Source organism: Pituophis catenifer, unplaced genomic scaffold (assembly GCF_029215685.1).
Source record: "Pituophis catenifer annectens isolate HBS135680 unplaced genomic scaffold, rPitCat1.0.hap2 SCAF_1, whole genome shotgun sequence".
In the NCBI taxonomy this organism is placed as follows: domain Eukaryota; kingdom Metazoa; phylum Chordata; class Lepidosauria; order Squamata; family Colubridae; genus Pituophis; species Pituophis catenifer.
The window spans coordinates 61,963,578-61,986,176 of NW_027256881.1; the positions used below are offsets into that span (position 1 = coordinate 61,963,578).

At 38.4% G+C, this 22,599-nt stretch overlaps 1 protein-coding gene across 1 annotated transcript in view; it reads right to left on the reverse strand.

Annotated features, from left to right (window-relative positions):
* TTC27 (tetratricopeptide repeat domain 27) overlaps positions 1-22,599 on the reverse strand; it is a 95,610-nt gene that overhangs the window by 19,948 nt on the left and 53,063 nt on the right. Inside the window, exons 11-15 of the mRNA XM_070950140.1 lie at positions 19,321-19,416; positions 14,741-14,863; positions 8,162-8,389; positions 3,978-4,076; positions 2,507-2,559 (exon numbers count right to left, since the gene is read on the reverse strand). Of these exons, the coding sequence (XP_070806241.1) occupies positions 2,507-2,559; positions 3,978-4,076; positions 8,162-8,389; positions 14,741-14,863; positions 19,321-19,416 (599 nt within the window). The remainder of the gene's footprint in view (positions 1-2,506; positions 2,560-3,977; positions 4,077-8,161; positions 8,390-14,740; positions 14,864-19,320; positions 19,417-22,599) is intronic.

Here is a 22,599-nt window from a genome sequence, read left to right on the forward strand (position 1 = left end):
TTCAAGAGGACACTTGAGCATCTTGGAATCTCTTTGCATCTATTTTCTGTTCCTTGCAATCTCTGAGGCAACTGCATCTTTCAGTCTGCTTATTCCATAAATACGTCTAAAGACCTCTTGAACTTATTTATGGCTTTTGGTTCAATGCACCCTCTTAGCAATTTGTTTCCTGTGTATACAATACTTTGTAAGCTTCCTACTGGTTTTCTCATTTTTAGTTTCTTTTGAGAAAGCTGATAAATTGTTTTTCATGATGTAAAGAAAAAAAAAGAAAGATAAAAATACCCTTTAGATTGTTTTTTGAAGATGCATTCCTTTGAGCAGAAGATTAATGGAACACAGTCTAAGCAGCAAAAATTATCTTGACAAGTGAGTTATGTTTCTGAAAAACTGAAAGCCGTTTTATTAAGAAGATATCCAACCAAATTATTGTTACATAAATGAAACAACCATACAGAATTAAGATATCAAGCCCACTCATAAGATTTATGAAAGGTACATTTCTAGGAAAATGAAAAGATAACTTAATATTGAACAGCCAATTTTCACAATGAATATCGGAATAACACTGCAAATGCAAATCATTAGCTATATCACCTGTTTAAAACAAGATACAGTCTTGTTTTAGGACAGGATTCTGGTTTACATAAGAATGGTGCTATGCATTTAAATATCAGTAGCCACCTTCTCTTGCCAGCTGCACATTATTTGAACGATTTCATAACAAAAATAGGACCCTGAAGTACACATTAAACCTCATTAGCAAATAGTCAGATTAATTAGCTAACATGAAATGTACAAATAGTCCTCGACTTATAACAGTTCATTTAGTGACTGTTTGAAGTTACAACAGCGCTGAAAAAAGTGACTTAAGACCGGTTTTCATACTTATGACCATTGCAACATCCCCATGATAATATGATCAAAATTCAGATGCTTGGCAACTGATTCATATTTATGATGGTTGCAGTGTCCCGGGGGGGTCATGTGATCATCTTTTGTGACCTTCTAACAAGCAAACTTAACAACTGTAGTGATTCACTTAACAACTGTGGCAAGAAAGGTTGCAAAATGGGGCAAAATTGACGTAATTGTCTTGCTTAGCAACATAAATTTTGGGCTCAATTGTGATCGTAAGTCGAGGACTACCTGGAATGACAATGGTAATGTTGTTGTACAGTACAACTAGAAGAGGCATTGGCTCCAGATATGCTGATATGACAAAACATTACTTCCAAATTGGTTATGGGAAGTTCAGTGCAACAAATCTGGAAGACACTATAAGGGGTACAGTCCTGGATGTGGGTGCTTCTATAATGCTTTGCTTCCTGGCTTTTCCAGATTTGTTGCACTAGAATTCCCATAACCAATTTGGAAGTAAAGTTTTGTCATATCAGCACATCTGGAGCTAATGCCTCTTCTAGTTGTATTGTATGTGTGTGTTGTGGCCCATCAGCGGCCTGTGCAGCTAGTAGCTGATACTGACAGTGAGGAGGTTGGTGTGGTGCTGCGCCAGCAGCCTGTGCAACTGGCACTTGAGTCAGACAATGAGGAGGCTGGAGAAGATGTGGTGCCAGAGGCGGGGATTCAGCCAGGGCCTTCAGAACCTCCAGAAGCTCCCTTAAGTGAAGAGGACGAACAAGAGGAGCCTCTTCTCGATGCATGGGCACGCAGAGCTGCCAAAAGGCAGGAGTGGCTCCTCAAGAGGAGGTCTCCTCGAAAGTAAGGCTTGGGGCTAATTGGCCACTCCCTTAGCCTATTTAAGGAGGAACGCTGACTGAAGTAATTTGCAGGGAACAACTTCGTTCACATACCTTTGTGTCTTGTCTTGCTTATCTTATTAGCTTCCTGCAAATTGTTTCTGGGCATTCTGCCAACCACAGTAAGCTTTCAGTATTATTCTTTGAATTCTTGGCAGCTGTTAATGCAGTTAATTAACAGCCGTTGTTGTAAAAAACTGGTTTATTTAGTAAACTAAAGTTTGAACGGACTTTGTGTGTGCTGCGTTCTTTGGGGTCCATAGCTGGGGCAGAACAGTGTGAGATGTATGTGTGTATGTGTATGTGTATGTGTATGTGTATGTGTATGTGTATGTGTATGTGTATGTGTATGTATATGTATATGTATATGTATATGTATATGTATATGTATATGAAAAATATATGCCAGGTACAGATAGCCCTCCCACTACCAGCTTCACTGTGAACCTGAAATCCTAATTAATTGTACACTGTGCAATAAATTTTTTACTAACATTCGTGAGTGCGGTAAGATCTAAAGAGCTGCTTTTCTTTCCAAAAGTTTTTTTTCATGATATAATCTCTGACATTCTAATGATATTTATAGTGGGAGGCCAAATGAGAGAGCTTGGGTTTGCGGTGATAAAGAGGATCCTGAAGGCAGTATGTTCAGAAGCTGAATGTTATTCCGGAAAGGCCAGTGTGAGAGGAAACCAGGGCTGTTTACTTTGGATGGAAGAATTACAAAACCGCTTTGATGCACTTACTTCTGTTTCAATCTGATATATGCCGTAGATAGATTGTTCCAAGCCTCCGCATTCTACAGTCAGAATACACACAAAAGTGTTAGCATTAAACTTTCACAGAAGGGATAAACATTTAAAAGCAAATACATAAACACACTTTTCTCCACAAGCAATGCTGTGCTACTAGCTGATATTTATGCAAACACAAATATTGAATTTATATCGTCCATCAATGTGCGCAAATCAAACACAAATATTGAATTTATATCGTCCATCAATGTGCGCAAATCAACCATTTATAAGAGGAGAGTTTCAAACATGTACCACTGACACCTGCTAGGATATGCAAAGCTCAAGTACCCTGAAGGAGTTCCCGATGCAAGCAACAGATGATGATAGAAGAACAACAGATCAGCATAAACAATGGCAATGTGGCCACAGAATATTTTATCATTGTTTCTCAAATAATGATTTTGGGAAGTCTTTTTACAACCGATACCTGGCAAAATGAGGTGGGGGGGGAGGGGGAGAGTATTACCTAGGACTTATGGTGCAATATCGTATTTCTTATTTAGAAAGAAAAAAAGTTACTTAAAACCAAGGAGGAGCAAGCTTTCAAATAGCGAGCATCATCATGGAATTTCTAGAACACCGTAGGCACCAAAATGTAAGAATAAAAAGTTAGGAATTTTTAAGTATGTTTTTCAGTTTTAATGGACAAAATCCCATATGAGAACACGGAGTTTTAGTTTTGGCTACCCTGTGAGCATTTGGCACTTTTAAATTTGTCCATTACATAGGTGTATGTGTATAACTGGTGCATTGTAATATATGTTGTGCATGCATATACAGTGCATCTGCACATAATTAGGGCACAGGTAATACATTCTGTAACATATATGCACTATGTAGTTGGGTTGGTACAGTGAAACCTGAAGAACTCAACTGATCTCTACAGATAGTCCTTGACTTATGACCACAATTGAGCCCCAAAGTGAGTTTTGTCCGAATTTACGACCTTTCTTGCTACATCTGTTAAGTGAATCACTGCAGTTGTTAAGTTAGTAACGCTTGTTAAGTGAATCTGGCTTCCCCACTGACTCTGTTGGTCAGAAAGTTACAAAATGTAATAACTTGACCCCAGGAGGCTACAAACATCATAATCGTGAGCCAGTTGCCAAGCATCTGAAGTGAGCGCAGGGATGCTGCAATGATTGTAAGTGTGAAAAATGGTCATAAGTCACTATTTTCACTGCCATTGTAACTTCAAATGGTCACTAAACGAATGGATGCAAGTTGAGGACTATCTCTATAACAATTTCTCCATGGTTGTTAACTGCTGCTTTTTTTTCTGCAATGAACCTTTTTCTGACAAACATAAACTCATAGAGAGATCCACTAACTTTACATATTCCATAAAATGTAGGAAATGATAACAAAAAGCTATTTAATCAAAGCACACCCGAATGCTGCTTTTCCTTCATTTACTTACATCAGGTTCCAACATCACACAGCGCTGAAAAGCCCGGGAAGCACCTTCATAGTCTTCCAATGCTAAATAGGCACAACCTAAGGAAAACCAGACCCCCAACTGAAAGAAAAATAAAACGAAATGGATCAAAGAAGCATTTTTCAACTTAACGTCTCCCTGCCTCGTGCATAGACTATAAGATAGCTAGAACCATATTGACTGAGAATTATGGAAGTGAAATGGGGAGGATTGAGAAACTATAGGACGGTATTTCTCAACCACCTTAAAGTCAACTCCCAGAATTCCCCATGCTGCCAAGATTGAGATAGGCTGCTGTAGGATAACAGTGGCAACTAAATTTTGACATAAACCAAGCAGGGACATGTTCTAAAGAGGGCACTGGATCTCTTTCCTGTTCTCTTCTCTCAGATCATTACCTTGATGAAAAGATACTGAAACTTAAGAGCACCACAATGATTAGGTAAACTTCAGCTGGCTCTAGGAGTTTAGGTTTGTTTTCGCTTCATAACCAATAGCAAATGTTTATACAAGCAAGATCAGGCTGATATTGTCTGGGCTCTCAAGCTAAAAGGACAAAAGCTGAGGAGGAGGAATTCTATAATTTTCATGACAAAGTCATTTATCTGTAAGTAAGGGATGGATGGATGGATGGCATAAACCTTCAAGGCAAGTCATTAGCTATGTAACTATTCAAACCTACAAGGAAATCAGCAGCTACATAACTGTTGAAACAAACAGGTGGGAGAAAGGTGACTAGCATTTAAACCTGGGGGCCAATATACACAGCAGGCAGAATTCCAGATGCTTTTCAAAGGAGAATTTCTATAATTCTCTAAAATAAACCTACTTATCTTACTTTGTTGTGCCTAATTTGGAATGAGGAGGAGCCAAAAATTTTTTTAAAGTCACATACTTGGGCACAAATAGGTCCAATAAAAAGACAGCCCCTGCACTTCCTCATTCCTTGATATGGATTTCACCATTGGACAAAAACTCTCTATTTGAAGCATTAATTTCTAGGTGCAGAGTTGGGTTCCCCAAAAGGGAACATTACATATATATTCAATTTCAAGTTACATAATGAAAAGCCTAACATTTTATATGCAGAATGGCCTGGTTCAGATATAACAACTGGGGTCTAATAAACTAGGAAAAGGCAGGTTTTAGGTTAGTTGGATCTACTTTGTTCTTTTTCTAGAATATCTAGATGATTCTTGAGTCAAATGCTAAAATATTTATTTAAAATTAAAAGTACTCTGATTCCAGAGGTTTGCTCTAAAAAACCAGAACTTCAATGGCATGAACACTTTTAGGGAAAGCATTTTATTTTTCTTCAGCAATTTAATTTAGAACAAAGTGATGTTATCTTGTCATTATTGTGAAGCTATTTAGAATTTTTAAAAGGACCCTTTACGGTACTATCTATTGGAAATCATACAGAAATAAACCAGAAATTTCCAGTCTACTCTCTGCAATAAATCTTCACATTTAAGCGATGAAACAAGTGTGTGTTAGCTGGTTCCCTCTCCATCCCTCTTTTCATCTTCCTATTGGCTATGTCAGCTTTTTAAGTCATTGCTTCTTATAATCTCCACCCTGCATCTTTTCACATCAAGAAATTAAACATTGAAATCCTAAAGTAATTCTTGGTAATTATCATGGAGTTGGACTGATGCCCTAGGGCAGTGATGACTAACCTTTTTGCTGTCACGTGCCAAAAGTGGGGGCAGCACCGGGGGGGGTGTCACACGCGTGCGTGCCCACACCCATAATTCAATGTGCCTCCCCTCCCGCACATGCATGCCCCCCCTGTGCTCCCCTTGCTTTTGGCACGCGATGGCATGGTGGGCCCAGTGGGCCCATTTTTAGCCCTCCCCGGGCTCCAGAGGCTTTCTAGGAGACTGGGGAGGGCAAAAACAGCCTTCCCCATCCCCTCAGAGGCCCTCCGGAGGCAGGAAATGGCCTGTTTGCCAACTTCCGTGGGACCGGAAGACCCTAGGCTCCTAGAAAGCCTCTGGATCCAGTGGGCCCAGAGGGCCCGAAAATCAGCTGGCTGGAGCATGCATGTGCACTGAAGCTAGCTAGGGCAACGCTTGTGTGCCCACAGATATGGGTGGCACGCGTGCCATAGGTTCGCCATCACGGCCCTAGGATATGCACCCTTATCTTTGCATATAGTAATGTGAATCTGAAAATAAATTTCTTGAGATGTACAAAATTATACCACTGAAAATTTGAGGGAGGGAGGGAGGGAGGGAGGGAGGGAGGGAGGGAGAGAGAGAGAGAGAGAGAGAGAGAGAGAGAGAGAGAGAGAGAGAGAGAATGTGTGTGTATATATATGTGTGTGTATAGTATAGGTACAGGTATCACTGATGATTTAATCACTCCATAGAACCACCTAACTGTTCTTTTTAAAGGATTGGGTCATATATGGAGTGCATCATCCCAGATTACTAGCCATGCCACATAGCACTGATGTAGACTGTAATGCAGTAACGTTTGTAGGTTTTATCCCATTGTACAATATAGGACTTGAAGTGTTTCTAGTTCCTAGATTTATACCACTTTTTTTTTACTCCTGAACTGATCTTAGCATCTATCAGAAGGGAGCTTGCTTCAATCACCTTAATTATGAAACAGACAACTGACTTTTCTCAGGCTGTTTTATTTGGAAATGGAATCCAGATTAAAGGACAATGCTTTTCTTTTTTTTGCACTTTCTATCTTCTTAGAAGCAGCAGGATTAGAGTAATTTTATAGAAATATGGGCATTTTTCCCATGATAAAAAGGGTATGCCACAGAACTGCAGGAAATGTGTTTAAGTTATCTTTGCACATTTCAGAAGGAGGCCTTAGAGAGGGCCAACAGAGAGAAAATTGCAGAAGAATATCAGAGTGAGAGAAGCCATAACTTCCGGAGGCAATTATGGAATGGAATCTGGTAACTCACTCAAGAGCTGTGAAAAACCAGAGGCCTTTCATAACCACAACTTTTAGAGGAAGGGTTCTGATAGGAAGCTGTTTCCCTGAATCTATTTTATTTTATTATAATTTTATAATTATATTATTTTTATAATTTATATTATTATTAATATTATATTATAGTACTATAATTTTATTATAATTTTATTAATTTCCCTGAAGCCAGCATGATATTTTATTTCCAATAAAATCCTCTTCCCAAAGCAAGCATCTTAATGTGTTTGTGAAAAAAATTGGCTTAATACTAAGATCCTCATAAAGATAGAATCATTAATTAAAGCTTTCTCCCAAGAATCCTGTTCCTGCTTTTCAGACTGGGAGCTACTTTAAGAAGATGGCATTAACAGCTTGCTTGTTTGTTTGTTTATACTGCTGCCTACTCACTCACGGAGAGTCAAGGAGATTTACAGGAAATTAAAACACAATTTAAAATAAAATAAAATAATAACCCACCAATCCCCTCACCCTGGCAACAACCTACACACCAGCCATTTAATGGGCTCCATCCCACTCTGCATTCCCCAGGCCCACTGGCAGAACCATATCTTCAGAGCCTTCCAAAAGGGTGTCAGAGTGGGGGCCTGTCTAATTTCCGGAGGGATGATGTTCCAGAGGGAGGGAGCCACCATGGAGAAAACCCTTTTTTCTGGGTCCCGCCAGATGTATTTCCTTAGGGAACAAGACTTGCAACATTCCTTGCCTCCCCCGCTCAAAACATCTGCCCACAAAGGCAAATGGCAGCTGTATTCTCAACATACTTTTCTGTATTTTCAGTCTTAAAATGCTATCAAGGCACATATGTCTCTCACCCTCAAGAACGTGCAGGGGAAGAAGGAAGAACTAGAGGCTGCCCTTTCCTAAATGGTCCCTCAGGGGACACTGAGGAAATAAAGGTTGAGAACAAGATATTCAGCTGCTACAGTGCAAGAGAATGGCAAACTTTGAACTGAAAGCTTTGAGTTCAGAACTGAAGGAACAGCATCAAAATTTAATGTTTTCATTAAAGTTCAAAAAATTTTCAGGATGTTATCTACTGAAAAGGGGACGATGATCCTGGCACTTATGCTTTTTTTTTCTTTACAAAATGTATGACACCTGATCTCCATGAACCAAAGAAATTCTGTGTTATGGAACTTCAGTTATCAGGCAGAGTATTTACAAAACCAAGTTACAAATTGTTTTAAGGAGCTGAAGTTGCTTACCTGCATTGGGTTAATCTTCACAGAATGCTCAAAGCACTCTATGCATTCTCTGAAATTCCGGTTGCGAAGGTAAAGGAGGCCCTTTGAGCGCTGAGCCCTGGCACTGCGGTGATTGGACAGTTCCCAAGCTTTGTCATAATATGAATGGTCTTTAAGAACATCTCCAAGCAGGCAGTATAATCCTACTGTCTCTTTCTTCTCTAGCTCCTGTCTTAAAATTTCTTCTGCCTATGGAGAGAAAAAGAAAACAGGGAATGGAAGAAGAAATGGAAAAAGGAACCTAGAATCCAGGCACTGCTAGCATTCTACCGTTAGCTACAAATGTAATTTATTTCAATTTTCTGGAAATGCCTAAGACACTGCTTATCTTACCCTTCCTAGCATCCATTTAAGGTTGCTGACACTGTTTAGTAATCGTTCCACTTTCAAGTCACTACTAAAAATCTAACCAAGCACTGAATTAAAGTTATAAATAAAAGAGTCTTACTAGGAGGAATTGGGGCAGCAGCTTCAGAAACATGACTTCCTCTCCCTTAGCAGCTATCAACAGTACTTCGTACTAGCTTTGAATTCATAACAGTATCTGTAACTGTTAGACTATCTTTGGTATATTGTCCCTTAATAAGATGGTTGCAGAAATGTGCTGGCCCTAAAATACATTTTACAACTAAGACAACTATGGAAGAAAAACAAGCAGAAAATGGGATGCAAAGCTTACAAAATAAACAGGAGGATTATTAAAGATGAAAACTGCACAATATGCACCAGACTTACTTGTCAGGAAGTATTATTAAGCTTTGCAATCAGAAAGAAAGAAACAAACCCCAGCATGCTAGTACTGTGAAGAATTTAAAAACCTACAGATACTCTTTTTTTTCTTGTTTTCTCTTCTGCTTCAGAGCCATAGTCTGCACTGTAAATAAACATTTCAGAGGTAAAAAGTACACTGGGAGCTGCTTCTTTATCCCATCTTTGCAAAACACTCTCAAATTTAGGTCAGGGTATTTTAGAAGAGCCAGCCAACACAGTAATAACGTTTTATGTTCAGGTTCACAAAACTACATTTTCAAAGCTGACCTGGAACTAAAGCTCTGTAAATTCATTACCAATTCCAAAGGAAAGAAAATAGGACATAGTTCAGTGGTACAGCTAACAGGGATTAAGAAAATGTCATCCTTTGTCTTGGCATCGCCAAGCAGAAGGTGATGAAAGCCAGGGTGAGCCCAACCAGAAAGAAGAGGAAATTTACAAGATTATTTGGCAAGAGAAATAATCATTCTTTGGTAATATATTTGTTCAATACAACACAGGAACACATTCTCAAGTGGCTCAAAACCTTGCTGAGCTTGACTTGTTGAGTGATATAAAAGAAGGTAACTAAGCACTTGGGAAAATACAGTTCTTCCTATATACATTTACATTTTGGATGGCACTAATTCAGCAGCTTCTCACTCATCTCCCTCAGTTTGCCACCCTCCTCTCTTCCCTGATGCTGCTTGTAACTTAGAATCAAGAAGGCCACCTTTAAAGCCCCACATAGCTTGGTACTAGAATACTTGCTGGAACATCTCCCCCCAAGTTCTGATTTGTCCAACCTAGACATACTTTGGGAACCTACTTATGATACCCCATTCTCCCCTCATACTTCTGTAGGGTAAGGAGCTTATAGGCATATATGGATGCACCTATGTTTTGGAACAGCATCTCTAGAAATTCAGAAATTCAGTTTGCCTCCTATGTGTTGGATTTGTAAACCTACCATGTTTCCCCGAAAATAAGACCCTGTCTTATATTTTTTTGAACCCTGAAATAAGCTCCATGCGCTTAAAAGCCCTTATTATCAGGAGATGTTTTATTTTGGGGGAAACAGGGTATTAAAAACAGAATTGCTTCAGTGCCTTTGGGGGAAGGGATTGACATCATTAGACTGACTGATTATTGTGTTGCTTTTGACTGCTTTGTGCATTTTTTTTACCATGAACGATTTACTCTATTCTTATTGATATATGTCAATTGCTGTGTGTCTTTTTGGCTGTGACAGAATATAAATCAAGTCAATCAGTTAAATAACTGTTGTGAGAATACTTAAATGAATTTAACAACTGCTTAGCAGTTTGCCATTATTATTTTTTTCTTGAGAATATTAGTTTAAGATAGCTGAAAACACTTCTTGGATAAGAAGCGAAACGTCTTCGAAGAAAAACCAGGAAGTCCAGTTGCCTCTTGAAAAAGGGACAACCATGACCTGGATGACTGAGAATCTCCACAGACATTATGAATGCAAGGCTCTGCAACAGCGTCCACATGCCTATCTCACCTTATCTATGCCTTTTGGATACCCTGCATAGCAGCTCTTGTCCTGGCAGTGCCAGGGCTGAGGTGTAATGGATGCCCCAGAAGCTGGCTTGGACAAGGAGGAAGAGCTGGCTTTAGGAACTTTGGACCAGGGTACCGAGGAGCATCTGGATTCTGAATCAAGCAGGGTCAGGTAAGAGGAGGAGGAGAGCCCAGGAGCCTCAGAAAGGCTGGAGGATGATCAGATGAGCGTCTAGCTGATACAGAGAGGGTAGAGACAGAGCTACATCCAAGAGGCTTGGAAGACCAACCAGAAGCAAGAGCGGAGAAGGGGCTCAGCTGCAGCCATTCAGCAGGAATGAGGAGGAACTGCCTTCCCCACCAGATCCCTGGGTATGCAGAATTGAGAGGACAGAGATGCAATGGAGGTCAGCAAGGCTACTCACAGGGAGGCAGCCTTATTCCTCCTAATGAGCTCCACTGGCCGGTGACTATTTTAGCCCAGCATGCGGAGTAAAGTGATGCTGGAAACAATTCATCCATTTCTTGCCATGTGTCTGAAATGCAATCGTGCCTCTTGCCTTTGGAATTAAGCCTTGTCCCTGTGACTGGACTTTGGATTTTGCTTCTCAAACTTGGACTTTGGTTCCATAATTTGTGCTCAGACCGTGGACTTGGCTTGAGACTCTGAACCTGGTGGGTGACTTTAAGGATTTGCTCTGTGTTCTCAGACTTGAGGATTGGACTCATTGGTTTTTACGCTGATTCCTGCATGGGGTGAATCCTGGGGAATACTATCCAAGGCTGGTGAAGCTTCAATAAAGACTTCAAGCCCTTGTGGTGTACGTGTGTATGAATCGAACCAGACATGGGACTATAGAATCATCAGGCCATCAATAGTCTCATCCAGCTGCCATTGCCTCCGGGCCTCTACTTCAGCCACGTCTATTTCTAAGCAGTACATATTGAATGTATCCAAATAAAAAGAATTCATGGCCTTCATGTTGACAGGATTTCAGTGTTGGCATTTTAACCCTTTCACAAAATTTTTGATGAAAGAACACCGTAATTTTGCATTGACATGGATTCTTTGGTTTGTAATTACCATACTTAGGAATTGCAAATAACGGCTACAGTATGTTAGGCAGACTTATATGGCTGTCAATAAGTATGTTCTTAAAACCAACAAGAATCACCCGATGTCTGAAGTACGAAAATGCAGACTTTGTTGCTCCACATACCCAGTTGTTTGGAAAGCAAATTGGGTGGATATAGATGACATTGGATGGGTGCCTATGACATCCTGTCTGGTTTCCAAAGAGTCTACAGTTCCTGCATTTGGGGATTGTTGGGATGGGATGGGGTGTATTTTTCTGTAATGTTTTAAACATCACAGAATTTGGGTTTCTTGTTTTGGTGGTCTGCAACAGTCAGGATGTTACATCCTAAATATTTGTTAATTTCTCACCCAGCACAGTCTAGAAGGTTGGTAAAAGATGCTGGAGGAGGTGCTGTGTCTGGCAGCCCACACTAAACGAAGTGGTTTTGAGATTACTGTGGCAGCCACAGCATGGTCTAACTCTGATCAAATACCAGGGATAACATGGAGCACTTATGGTTCTATGGTACGCCTTCCAACCATAGCACTGTTTAGAAATGGAATTTGAATCAGCAGTCCATTGGGAGCAATTGGACAGGAGCATTTTTCATATCCAGACTGCCTGTTTCATTTCAGCGTTCCTTTCTATAAGAAACTTGGAAATACTGCAAATATATATCTCGAGCTTCTAATTCTTGCAGTGATTTTGTTAAAAAACCTATGAGGTTTAGAGCTGTGCAATAAAAACACTGTTTAAAATATTAACTCTCCAGGCACTTTTAAAAATATAGCATGACTGAGGTTCCTATGGATTAATATCAGTGCCAGCCTTCTTCTCATATCTTGACAATGGCAGTAATATAATTCAACGTTGGTGAGAAATTGAAATTATCATGAGCCTAGAATTAATAGCAATAGCACTTAGACTTATATACTGCTTCACAGAGCTTTACAGTCCTCTCTAAGCCGTTTACACAGTCAGCATATTGCCCCCAACAACAATCTGGCTCCTCATTTTACCCACCTCAGAAGGATGGAAGGCTGAATCAACCTTGAGCCAGTAAGAATCGAACTACGAAACTGCTGGCAGCAGTCAGTCAGCAGAAGTAGCCTGCAGTACTGCATTCTAACCACTGCACCACAGTGGGTCATTAACCATCTAATTCTGAATATTGGTCTAACATGTGATATCCTATCAAAACATACAGATTGCTAAGGGAACACCGATTATCAAAGATAACTAGGACAAAAGTACAGAATTAAGTGGAAAACAAGGGATAATATCAGAGAAAAATAGCAAGATGACACCTGCAAACCAATCTGGAAATGATTTACATACACACACCCCAAATCCATCAAATTACTTTAAGGAATCATATCAGAATATTTATGTAGCTCTCTCTTCTCTCTTAGTTCTCCATTTCTTTGCCTTGACCCACAGAATCACAGAACTGGATGGGGCCAATTAAATGATCTGTCCCTTGTTCAGTGCTACATTTTGATTTAAAGCAACCCTGAGAGACAGCTCTATACTTCTGAATGAAGAAAAATCTGTTACGTCCCTTGAACTGCTTCTGCATTAGGAAGCTATACCTGCTATTCACCTAGAACCTATTTTCCCATGACCTATTCTCTGTTCTGTGTTCTGGAACAACAGAAGACAGGCCTTGCCTTTATTCTGTGGGAGTCCCTGCCCTGCCCCAAAATTTGAAATGGGCTATAATATTATTCCCTCCAGTGTCTTTTCTGAATTCTTCCAAATTGTCTTTTAAAACTTAGTTTCCTATGTCCTGATTCTCTAAGTTGTCTTTTTTAGTATCCATCTGAATTTTTTTTAAAGACTGGTGTTCAGAACTAGACACAGTATTTTAAGGTGGAGGCTGTTCAATGCAAAAAAGAATATTTCATGGGGCCCATGAGAGAAATGAAGCACATGCACAGACACACAAAGGCACAGCCTTCAAAGGCACCATGTTGGCCTTCCAAACAACATAGGGCCTTTAATGTTGTGTGAAGGAGTGCTTTGCTCATCCTGGCATTAATTGTGGAGTTCCCCTTTTAAATACTTTGCTCAGCCTTGGACTGAAGCTTCCCAGATCCTCCTTTTTTTCTCTCACATAAAGGAGGAGAAACATTATTCTTTCTCTAGCCATCTGGTACCTCATTGTTAAATAGCTCGTGCAGGCATAAATTGGACGAAGGTTGCGTTTTAACTGAACACTTTATTTAACTACAACAGACATTGGAACTGCGAACTGAACTGAGGGAAAACAGACAGCCTCACAGAAAAACACTTCACTTGTCAGAGCGTAACCAATCAGGAACCCCGGATACTCCCATTTAAAGGAGGCCATGCCTCTAAACCAATCCCAGAGTGGCGTCCCCGGTTGCCGGGGCCTCCAAACACAACACTCATTATCTAGGATTTTTTAAAAACAGCGAGTAGAAGTTTGGCAAAACCATTAGTAAGCTTTTTCAGTAAGGTAGGAGGCAAACCCCCTTTTCCTGGAGATACGAACCCTGAGTATGTTTCTATCAAGCTAATATTAGGATCCTGCTTCTCCAACCTGCTCTTAAATTTGTTTGAGACGGAGCAAAAATAGGATTTGAATGCTTTTTCTCTGGAATTTATTGCCATTTTCAAATTTATTGCCATTTTCAAATGTTCACTGAGCAGATGTTATTTCCTTTGCTTCTTTTTCTTATATTGAAATATATTTGAAGAATATATTTGTTGTGTATGTGTTTTTTTTATGAAGCCGCATTAGCTTCATTTGCTCCCAGCCCCCCTTTGCTATTAGTGTCTCCTTTTTTAGGAACTCCCACCCAATTTCTGCTCATTTTCTCAAGAATGTCTCATCCCATGGAATCCTACTTATCACCAAGTTAATTATACTTTTTTTCTTGAAGACTAATGTAAACATGTAGCTACATTCAGTTTTGGTTCCCTAAAAAACAAGAGATGTAATTTAAAAATACCTGTCCTCATTTCTCTGTCCCCCCCTTCATTTTCTTTGATCATCTTTTTTGTCTTAAATGCTACTGCGTTATTTTTAGTGTAAGTAACATATACAACTTTAAATAGTTTTGAAGTGGTAGACGTTGATGGGAAGAAAGACATATATGTACAAAAGGTACAGCATGTTAAAAACATAAAAACAGTAATCAGAGTAGAAGTACTCTACCTTCCCATGCTGGCCTGCTCTTTCATAGCAGATAACAGCATCTTCCCACATTTCAAGCATTTTGTAGAGCTGCAGAGCTGAAGTGGTACATCCAAGGTCAAAGAGTAAGCTTGCAAGTTGACGCTTCAAAGTAGAATATTGAAAAATTCAATTACGCATTTTTCTTTAGAACATCATTTAGCAGTGCTTACATGAATTTAGATTATAAAATAATTCAAAATGCTCAAGACATTTCCCAAAGGTATGGAAAGCTTGCTTTCTTTCTTTTTCTTTCTTTCTTTCTTTCTTTCTTTCTTTCTTTCTTTCTTTCTTTCTTTCTTTCTTTCTTTCTTATCTAGAAAAGTCTATTAATTTTTCACTTGTAAAAATTAGTAAAATTGGCTGTGGATTTTAAAAACTTTACTCATTCAAAATTACCCTAAACATGGAAGTAATGGCTCTTTCTCCATTTCCAGGTACTGGAACAGAAAGAAGAAATCAGGATATGCACACAAATAACCAACAATAAGGCCCATTGATGCTGGCCAATATTGACTTTATCTGTCTAGAGTCTGGGTCACACTGACATTCTGTGATACAATCCAAAAACAATTAAGAAGGCTAACTGGGGACAGAGGGAAGAAAGACTGGCCAATTCATGTACATAAACCAGCTATCAGTTAATGAAACAATTGAAATTAAATCCTGGACAACACATTCGAGGGGATTAATTCCAAGTTTATGTAGTAGTTACTCCACTTCAATATCCAGCCTTAAAAAGCAAAGGAAATCTGATTAAGAGACAGGCAAATTAAAGCAAAAGAGCAGATAGGACATGGGCTCATGGTGCATTTTGTTTTAACAATTACAAAATATGCTCTTAAAGAAACCTAATAACTAGTAAAGATTTACATCTGTCTTCCCTTAACAGATGTACTTCAGATGTACTGAGTTGATAGAGCCAATATATTTAGATAGGCTAATTTATCCAATTGCTCATTGCTGGCATGAGGCATGATGAGAATGAAAAATATCTACCATTTGAGCTGCCTGATAAGCCCGCCTCTCAGCAATGTCATTCAAATGGGGACCCAATTGGGTAATTCCATGCAGAAGGTGGCTGCTGGATTGATGGCAGACTCCCCCCTGCCCCTCCTTGCTCTCTGCTCTCCACCCTTCCATCTTTTTCTTATCCTATTGCTGTTTTCTTGTTGTTTTCTTTTCCATAGTTTATTTTACTGTTCTATTATTGTACTTTGGTTTTGTTTACGCTCCTTTCATATCTTCCTTTTCATTGCTGTAAACTGCCAAGAGTAGCCCCATGGTGAGATACGCATTAACAAATAAGTAAACAAAATAAAATGACATCACCTTCCTACAATCTCTCATCCATTCTGGGCAAAATGCTGCAAGAGACAAATATCACCAGTTATGACTATGTGCAGGCTAGCTTCAGTGCTACTCCAAAGCTTGACAGACTTGGACACCTCAATCCACAACCGAATATAGCTGAAATTGATCTAGCTGCTGTATACTGTACACTTGAGTTCATCTCTGTGGGAAAACTGTTGCCAAGTTTTCCCACAGCAACCTCTAGTTATTTGAAACAGATTAGTACTGAAGCATCTTAAGAATCTCCCCAGAGTCTTAAATGCTTTTTAAATGCCAAATCTTTCCATTCCAACTTAATCAACTTTCATTTTTTACCATAATCTCATTTCATTACTGATTCAGTGGCCATGAGAAGCCTGAAGTTTCAAGGCCTACCTCTCCAAAGTATTTGACATTACCTGTGTTTTGTTGAACTATGGGTTATTTAGTACCCATAGGACCCGTAGGAGAATTATCCCCCATTCACAAGTAGGGAACAAAAAAGTGCACACTCACATTGGCCTATAAAGATCCTTTTCTCTCAGAATCCTTGTATGTTTCTTTTCCCTCTTACAACTCTCTCTATGGGGCTTTGATTCCACTTTCTGAGCCTGCCCTTGCACCTCTAAGGTTTATTCATTCTTAAGACTTTTTTTCTCTCCAAAAAACCAGACAGAACACAAAAACAAAATTTGGAATCTTTCCAGAAATCTGGAAACTTCTAAATTAGAAAATTCAAATTAGTATGATTCAAATTAGCATATTTGCATCAGTATTCATAGTCTATGCAGCTATGCTATATTATTTACTGTGAAAAAAATAGATCTAACTTGTTTATGACATCTGCAAACTCAAAGAAACTACAAATTCTGATGTGTAGTGAAACACTGTTTGAAACGATGTTGGGCAATAGGTAATAAAATAATAAAGAATGAATGTTTTCAATGTCTTCAATGAATGTTTAGCTTATTGGTTTTTTAGAATAAATACCTGGAAAGCAAACAACTTTGAAACTGCCAGGCCAGCTGTAATTCACATTTTTCAACAAAAATGTTGAGTCCATAAAATTGGGCTCTCATGGCAATGGTTCACTTCTGTCTTTTTCTACATTATCCTGCAATGTCTTCTTCTCTTTCTCTCATTCTCAAAGCTCAGATTATCTTGAAGAATTACACACCCACACAAACACCCACCCACCCCAAGACTTTAATCTCTCTCCTTCTCAATTTTTCTCCTGGGAGATGACTGCATAAAATGAAATTAAACTGTTTAATTTTACTTGCTTGATAAATACTTCAGTTTTAAAATGAACATTTCTTATTTTTGGTGACCTTTTGAGGACTTTATACAGTACAGGGTATAAAATTTAACCTGCCTTGCCCCGACTTTGCTAGCCCTTTCCCTCAGTTGGTGACTAAATGGACATTGTTGTTTGGAAATGGTGCAGCAGTGATTGGACACTGTCTTCTTATAGGATGTTTTTTTCAACTTTCCATCCTAGCTTCAAGCTTGGAGGTTTCATCTCAGTCTCTCATGACATATTACTCAGATTCAAGCACGATTAGCTTTTTTGAAATCAGCCAAATTTGATTAGGAGCTGCCATCTGCTATGACTTCATTGCAACCTTCACCCTTACCCCAACATACTCTCTCTCTCTCTCTCTCTCTCTCTCTCTCTCTCTCTCTCTCTCTCTCTCTCTGTGTGTGTGTGTGTGTGTGTGTGTGTGTGTGTGTGTGTGTGTGTGTGTGCACGCATGCACACAGGCACAAAATCTGTTCTGGAAACAGTGAAGAAAAAAATCTATATCAAAAATAGCTGGACATAGCTCAGAGATTTAAGATGTATTAAACGTTTGAAGAGAAATTAACATTTTATCCAGGCCCATAAAACAACAAATGAATTGTCTTCCAAATAGAAAGGGGCCACATTTCAAGGTAAATGCCCCAAAAAATCACTGACAACTCTAATTGTAGTTTATTTATAGCAACACTATATTCTAGCTTCTATTGCCAGATTGCAAATCTCCATCTGTTTGAGGACCATGCTAGCTCTGAATTACCCATCCAGGACTAAATTCTAAAACAGGCTAGGCCAAGAACAGTTTTGTGCACTTTTGAGGGTGGGGTAGGGATTTAGATAACTAAAGTGAATTGTGACTGAATAATTTTCTAAACAGTTTCCAAAGCTTTTAGTTTTACCCATCTAGGTAAAGACTTGCAGATAAGCAGATTCTAGATGAAGAAGAGACAAATATAAATTATATAAATGCATCTTAGCAACCTGACCATTTTTACTTTAACATTATTTTCAGCTGCTCTCTTTTAGTACATGAATGACATCTACAAACAATATAGTTGATCTAGGATTTACCCAAGATTTACCCAAGATCAAGGAAAAACTATGGGCTGACAAGTAGGAAACAAGCAGACTGACAAGACAGGATTTCTGGAGACAAAAGACACACCAAGATGAGTAAGATAATTGGATCGCAGCCAAAAGTCCTAATGGATGCTGCTGACAAGATTTTGCTAGTCCTTTTCTGTGTTTTTTTGTTTGTTTTGTTTTTCCCACTTTGAGCTTCTGGCTACAAGAAGAGACAGAGAAGAGCCTGCTTACCAAGGTCAGCATGAGAAGACATGGTCCTTCACAGCAGCAATTCATATCTGAGATTTATATGTAACAGTTTTGAGGGTAAGGGTAAGAGAAATAAATGCAAGGACTGTGCTACTTAAGACAGCACTTCAACCATTGTCAATAATAGATCACCAACAGAGCTCAGAAAATTGGTTTGGCTTGGAGGAAAAAAAAATCAAAGTGAAAACCACACTGGGTTTTGCGAACTGGAAAGATTTCTGAAGGATTTTAAAGCAAAAAGAATGCAAAAATGGTTTCTCCTGCGTCAAAGACAGACAAATGTGTTGGAAAAATTACGGTCAAATTTCAAGGAATTCTCTTGGCCAATCTCTTGACAACTGACCAAGATTTTGAGCAATTATAATTATAATTGGTGTGGTGACATTTGGTAATGTGGTTAATGCACAGTTTAAAAACACTGCCAGCTGGAATGCACCATATTAATACAAAGCCTACTATTTTTTATATAATAAGCAAGGTAAATAGATTTGTTATAGTACTTCATATAAAAATACAACAGGAGAAATTTTCCTACTTTAGCATCTCAGGTTTCATGCTTCATAAAAATGACATCTACAAATCAGTTATTTTATACCTGAATGGCCCAGTGTGGAGGAACCTGGCAACTGTAAAATATCTTCATACGTTCACAAACTGATGTTTTCTTCTCTTCAAATTGGTCTGCAAGTGCCTGAAAATCCAAAACATTTAAATATGTAACGCAATATAAGATTTTAGTAGGATCTGGCTAACACAGCAACTGAATAAAATAGCATTATCTGCTTAAAGCTACTAACGTAGAAAGCCTAAACACATTAGTGTTTCCAAACCAGTATAAGAACAATAGACTGAACAAATTAAAGGGCTGGTTTGGTATAGTGTTAAGTGCTGGCCTGGAAACCAGGAGATTATGAGTTCTAGATCTACTTTAGGAATAAAAGCCAGCTGGATGACTCTGGGCCAGTCACCATCTCTTTCAGTCCAATCCGCCTCATAAAATTGTTATGGGGAAAGTAGGAGGAGGAAGGAGTTTTATCCATGTTTGCTGCCTTGAGTTATTTACAAATAATAAAGATGGAATAAAAATCTAATAAATCTAAATAAATTTATAATGTATAATTATAAATATAATATATAAATATAATGTATAATTTAATGTATACATTTATAATATATAAGATGTCACTGTAAATGTCAAAATTTCAAAAGACCTATGAAAGAACAGACCACTTCATAGACAGAAAGTTAGATAGCATATGTACAGTAATCCTTGACTTTTAACAGTTCATATAGTGACTATTCAAAGTTACAATGGCACTGGAAAAAGTGACTTATGACTGTTTTTCACACTTATGACCATTTCAGCACCCCCACGGTCATGTGATTGTTGCTGTGTTCCAACAATCTTTTGCAACCTTCTGACAAGCAAAGTTAATGGGGAAGCCAGATTCTCTTAACAACTGTGTTACTAACTTAACTATGGCAAGAAAGGTTGTAAAATGGGTTAAAATTCACTTAACAACTGTGAAGCCTACACGTTGCATCCAGATCGCCTGCCTTTCCCCCCACCCTATGCCTCTACCTCCATCTGCTGCTGGTGTCGCCGGGCGAAGACGAGCCTCCTATGGCCAGCCAGCCGCTCGAGCCCACCAATTCTTGGCTTTCCCACGGCATGTCCAGATCGCCTGCCTCCCCCCACCCCTCTGTCTGCTGCTTGGACAGGTAATCAACTTACCTGCAGCGCATGGGCTGCAGCTGCTGCTGGACATTGTCGGTCTCCATGCCCTCACACCTCCGCTGCTTGCCCCGCCCCCCTGACTGATGATGATCTTAACTGGGGTTTATTTTGGTGTATATATCATTTGGTGTAAAAATCAGGCTAGGGTTTATTTTCTGGTTGAGTCTTATTTTCGGGGAAACACGGTATGTTTAATTTTAATTTAATTCATTAGTGGCAGGCTCCTTGTATCCCTCAGATTTTTGGCTTTCAATGTCTACTCAATGTAGGCAGCATGGGAAACACCAAGTAGCTATGGAGCCATGATATAAAATTCTGAAAAGACTTCAGCTATTGCTATGTCCTTCTAATTTAATTTTCATATTTCACTTTATTTTTAAGCCAATGCTACTCATCTCCAAATCCTTTCTTGGTATATTCAACTATAATTCCTAATTTTAGGATGATGGAAACTGTAACTCAATATTTATTGAAGGCATCTTCAAGGGGATGGAAGTCTAGTCTAGAAAGTATAGATCAAGGATAATTTCTAATTGTTAATATATATAAAGCAATCAGGTAATAAATAATAGTGCTGCATAGTAACATGCTGTCTTTTATCCTAAGGATATTAGTGTTTATTCCTGGTGAAGAGCAGTACTGTGAGACCATCTGACAAATCGTTTTAATGAAAGCATTTCTCATCTTAAGTTTATCATCTTAAAATAATTCTTTTATGTTTCTTTTAGTGTGTAATATATCAACTATTACAGCCATTCCTAACCTGACACTACCAGATGCATTTGTGGGAATTGTAATCCAATAAATCTAGTGGACATTAAGTAGAAAACCGGATTAATAAACCTAGCATCAGAGGAAATTACATTAAGTATTTTAGAATTCCACATGGATATGACAAATTAATGCACCTTATAGAGACATCTTGGTTTACATAGAAAGTTTTATCAATTGAATATTCTTCCTGCAAAAAAAGTTCCTTTTCTTATTTGCAAACCTTCTCAAAGATTTTCCTGGGGGATCCCAGAGAAAAACAGGCAGAAACAGTTTGATATGTTTAATCTCTAATAAAATTGGTTGGGGAACATTGTTGAAAATTAGTTAGCAACAGGAACATTTAAATGTATCAATTAGTAAGTTTTAATTGTTAAATCTCAAGAAAACTTGACAACAATTTAAATTTAAATTTAAATGATTCCTCCTGCCTCATAGAATGTTAGTATTTGAGAAATTACAAACGTTCTCTTAAGTTCTCTGAACTAATTTTTAACAATGTTCTCAAACCTGGACATTGAAACAGAGCAAATTTTGCTCAACTAAATGTATAAATATGGGTAAAACTAAAAGATAAAGAAGGCAAAGATTAATTGGAGAAAGATATAAAGAAGGAATGATGCAAATATATGCAAGAACTGCAAAAAAATGATCCCCAAATTGATGATATAGTACTTATAAAGGTTTTGATTAATGGCCACATATTTTGGGAATTAAAGTTAAATCGTCTCTAAAAAATATTGCTTAAAAAAAGCACCAGGAATTGCTGAAATGCTAACAGAACTTTTTAACACTTACTAAATGATACAATTAAAATAATACATGCCGCATGTAAGCAGCTGTAAAAACACAGAAATAATCAAAGGATTGGAAAAAGTCAATTACTATTCCAATACCAAAAATGAGCAGTACAAACGAATGCCCAAAGTATCAAATAGTTGCACTTATCTCTTATACTAATAAGATAATGCTCTATATTATGTACTTCAGATTTCAATAAAAAGAACTGCCGGACAAAGAAGATGGATTTAGAAGAGCAAGCACACCCCAGATAACGATGCTAACATTCAGTATATGATGGAAAATGCAAAAGGATTCAAAAGAAACATCTACTTTTGCTTTATTGATTATGCTAAAGCTTCTGATTGTTGAGATCACAACACATAGCACTTAAAATATGGCTGTAGCAGATCAATTCATCTACCTATTGAAGAATATGCCTGATGACCAGGAAGCAGCAGAGAACAGAAGATGTAGCAACTAAACTGCTTAACAACTGGAAAAGAAGTTCAGCAAATCCACAAGATTGTATAATGGCACTTATTTAATTTACATGCTGAATATATCATGAGCAATTCTGAACTA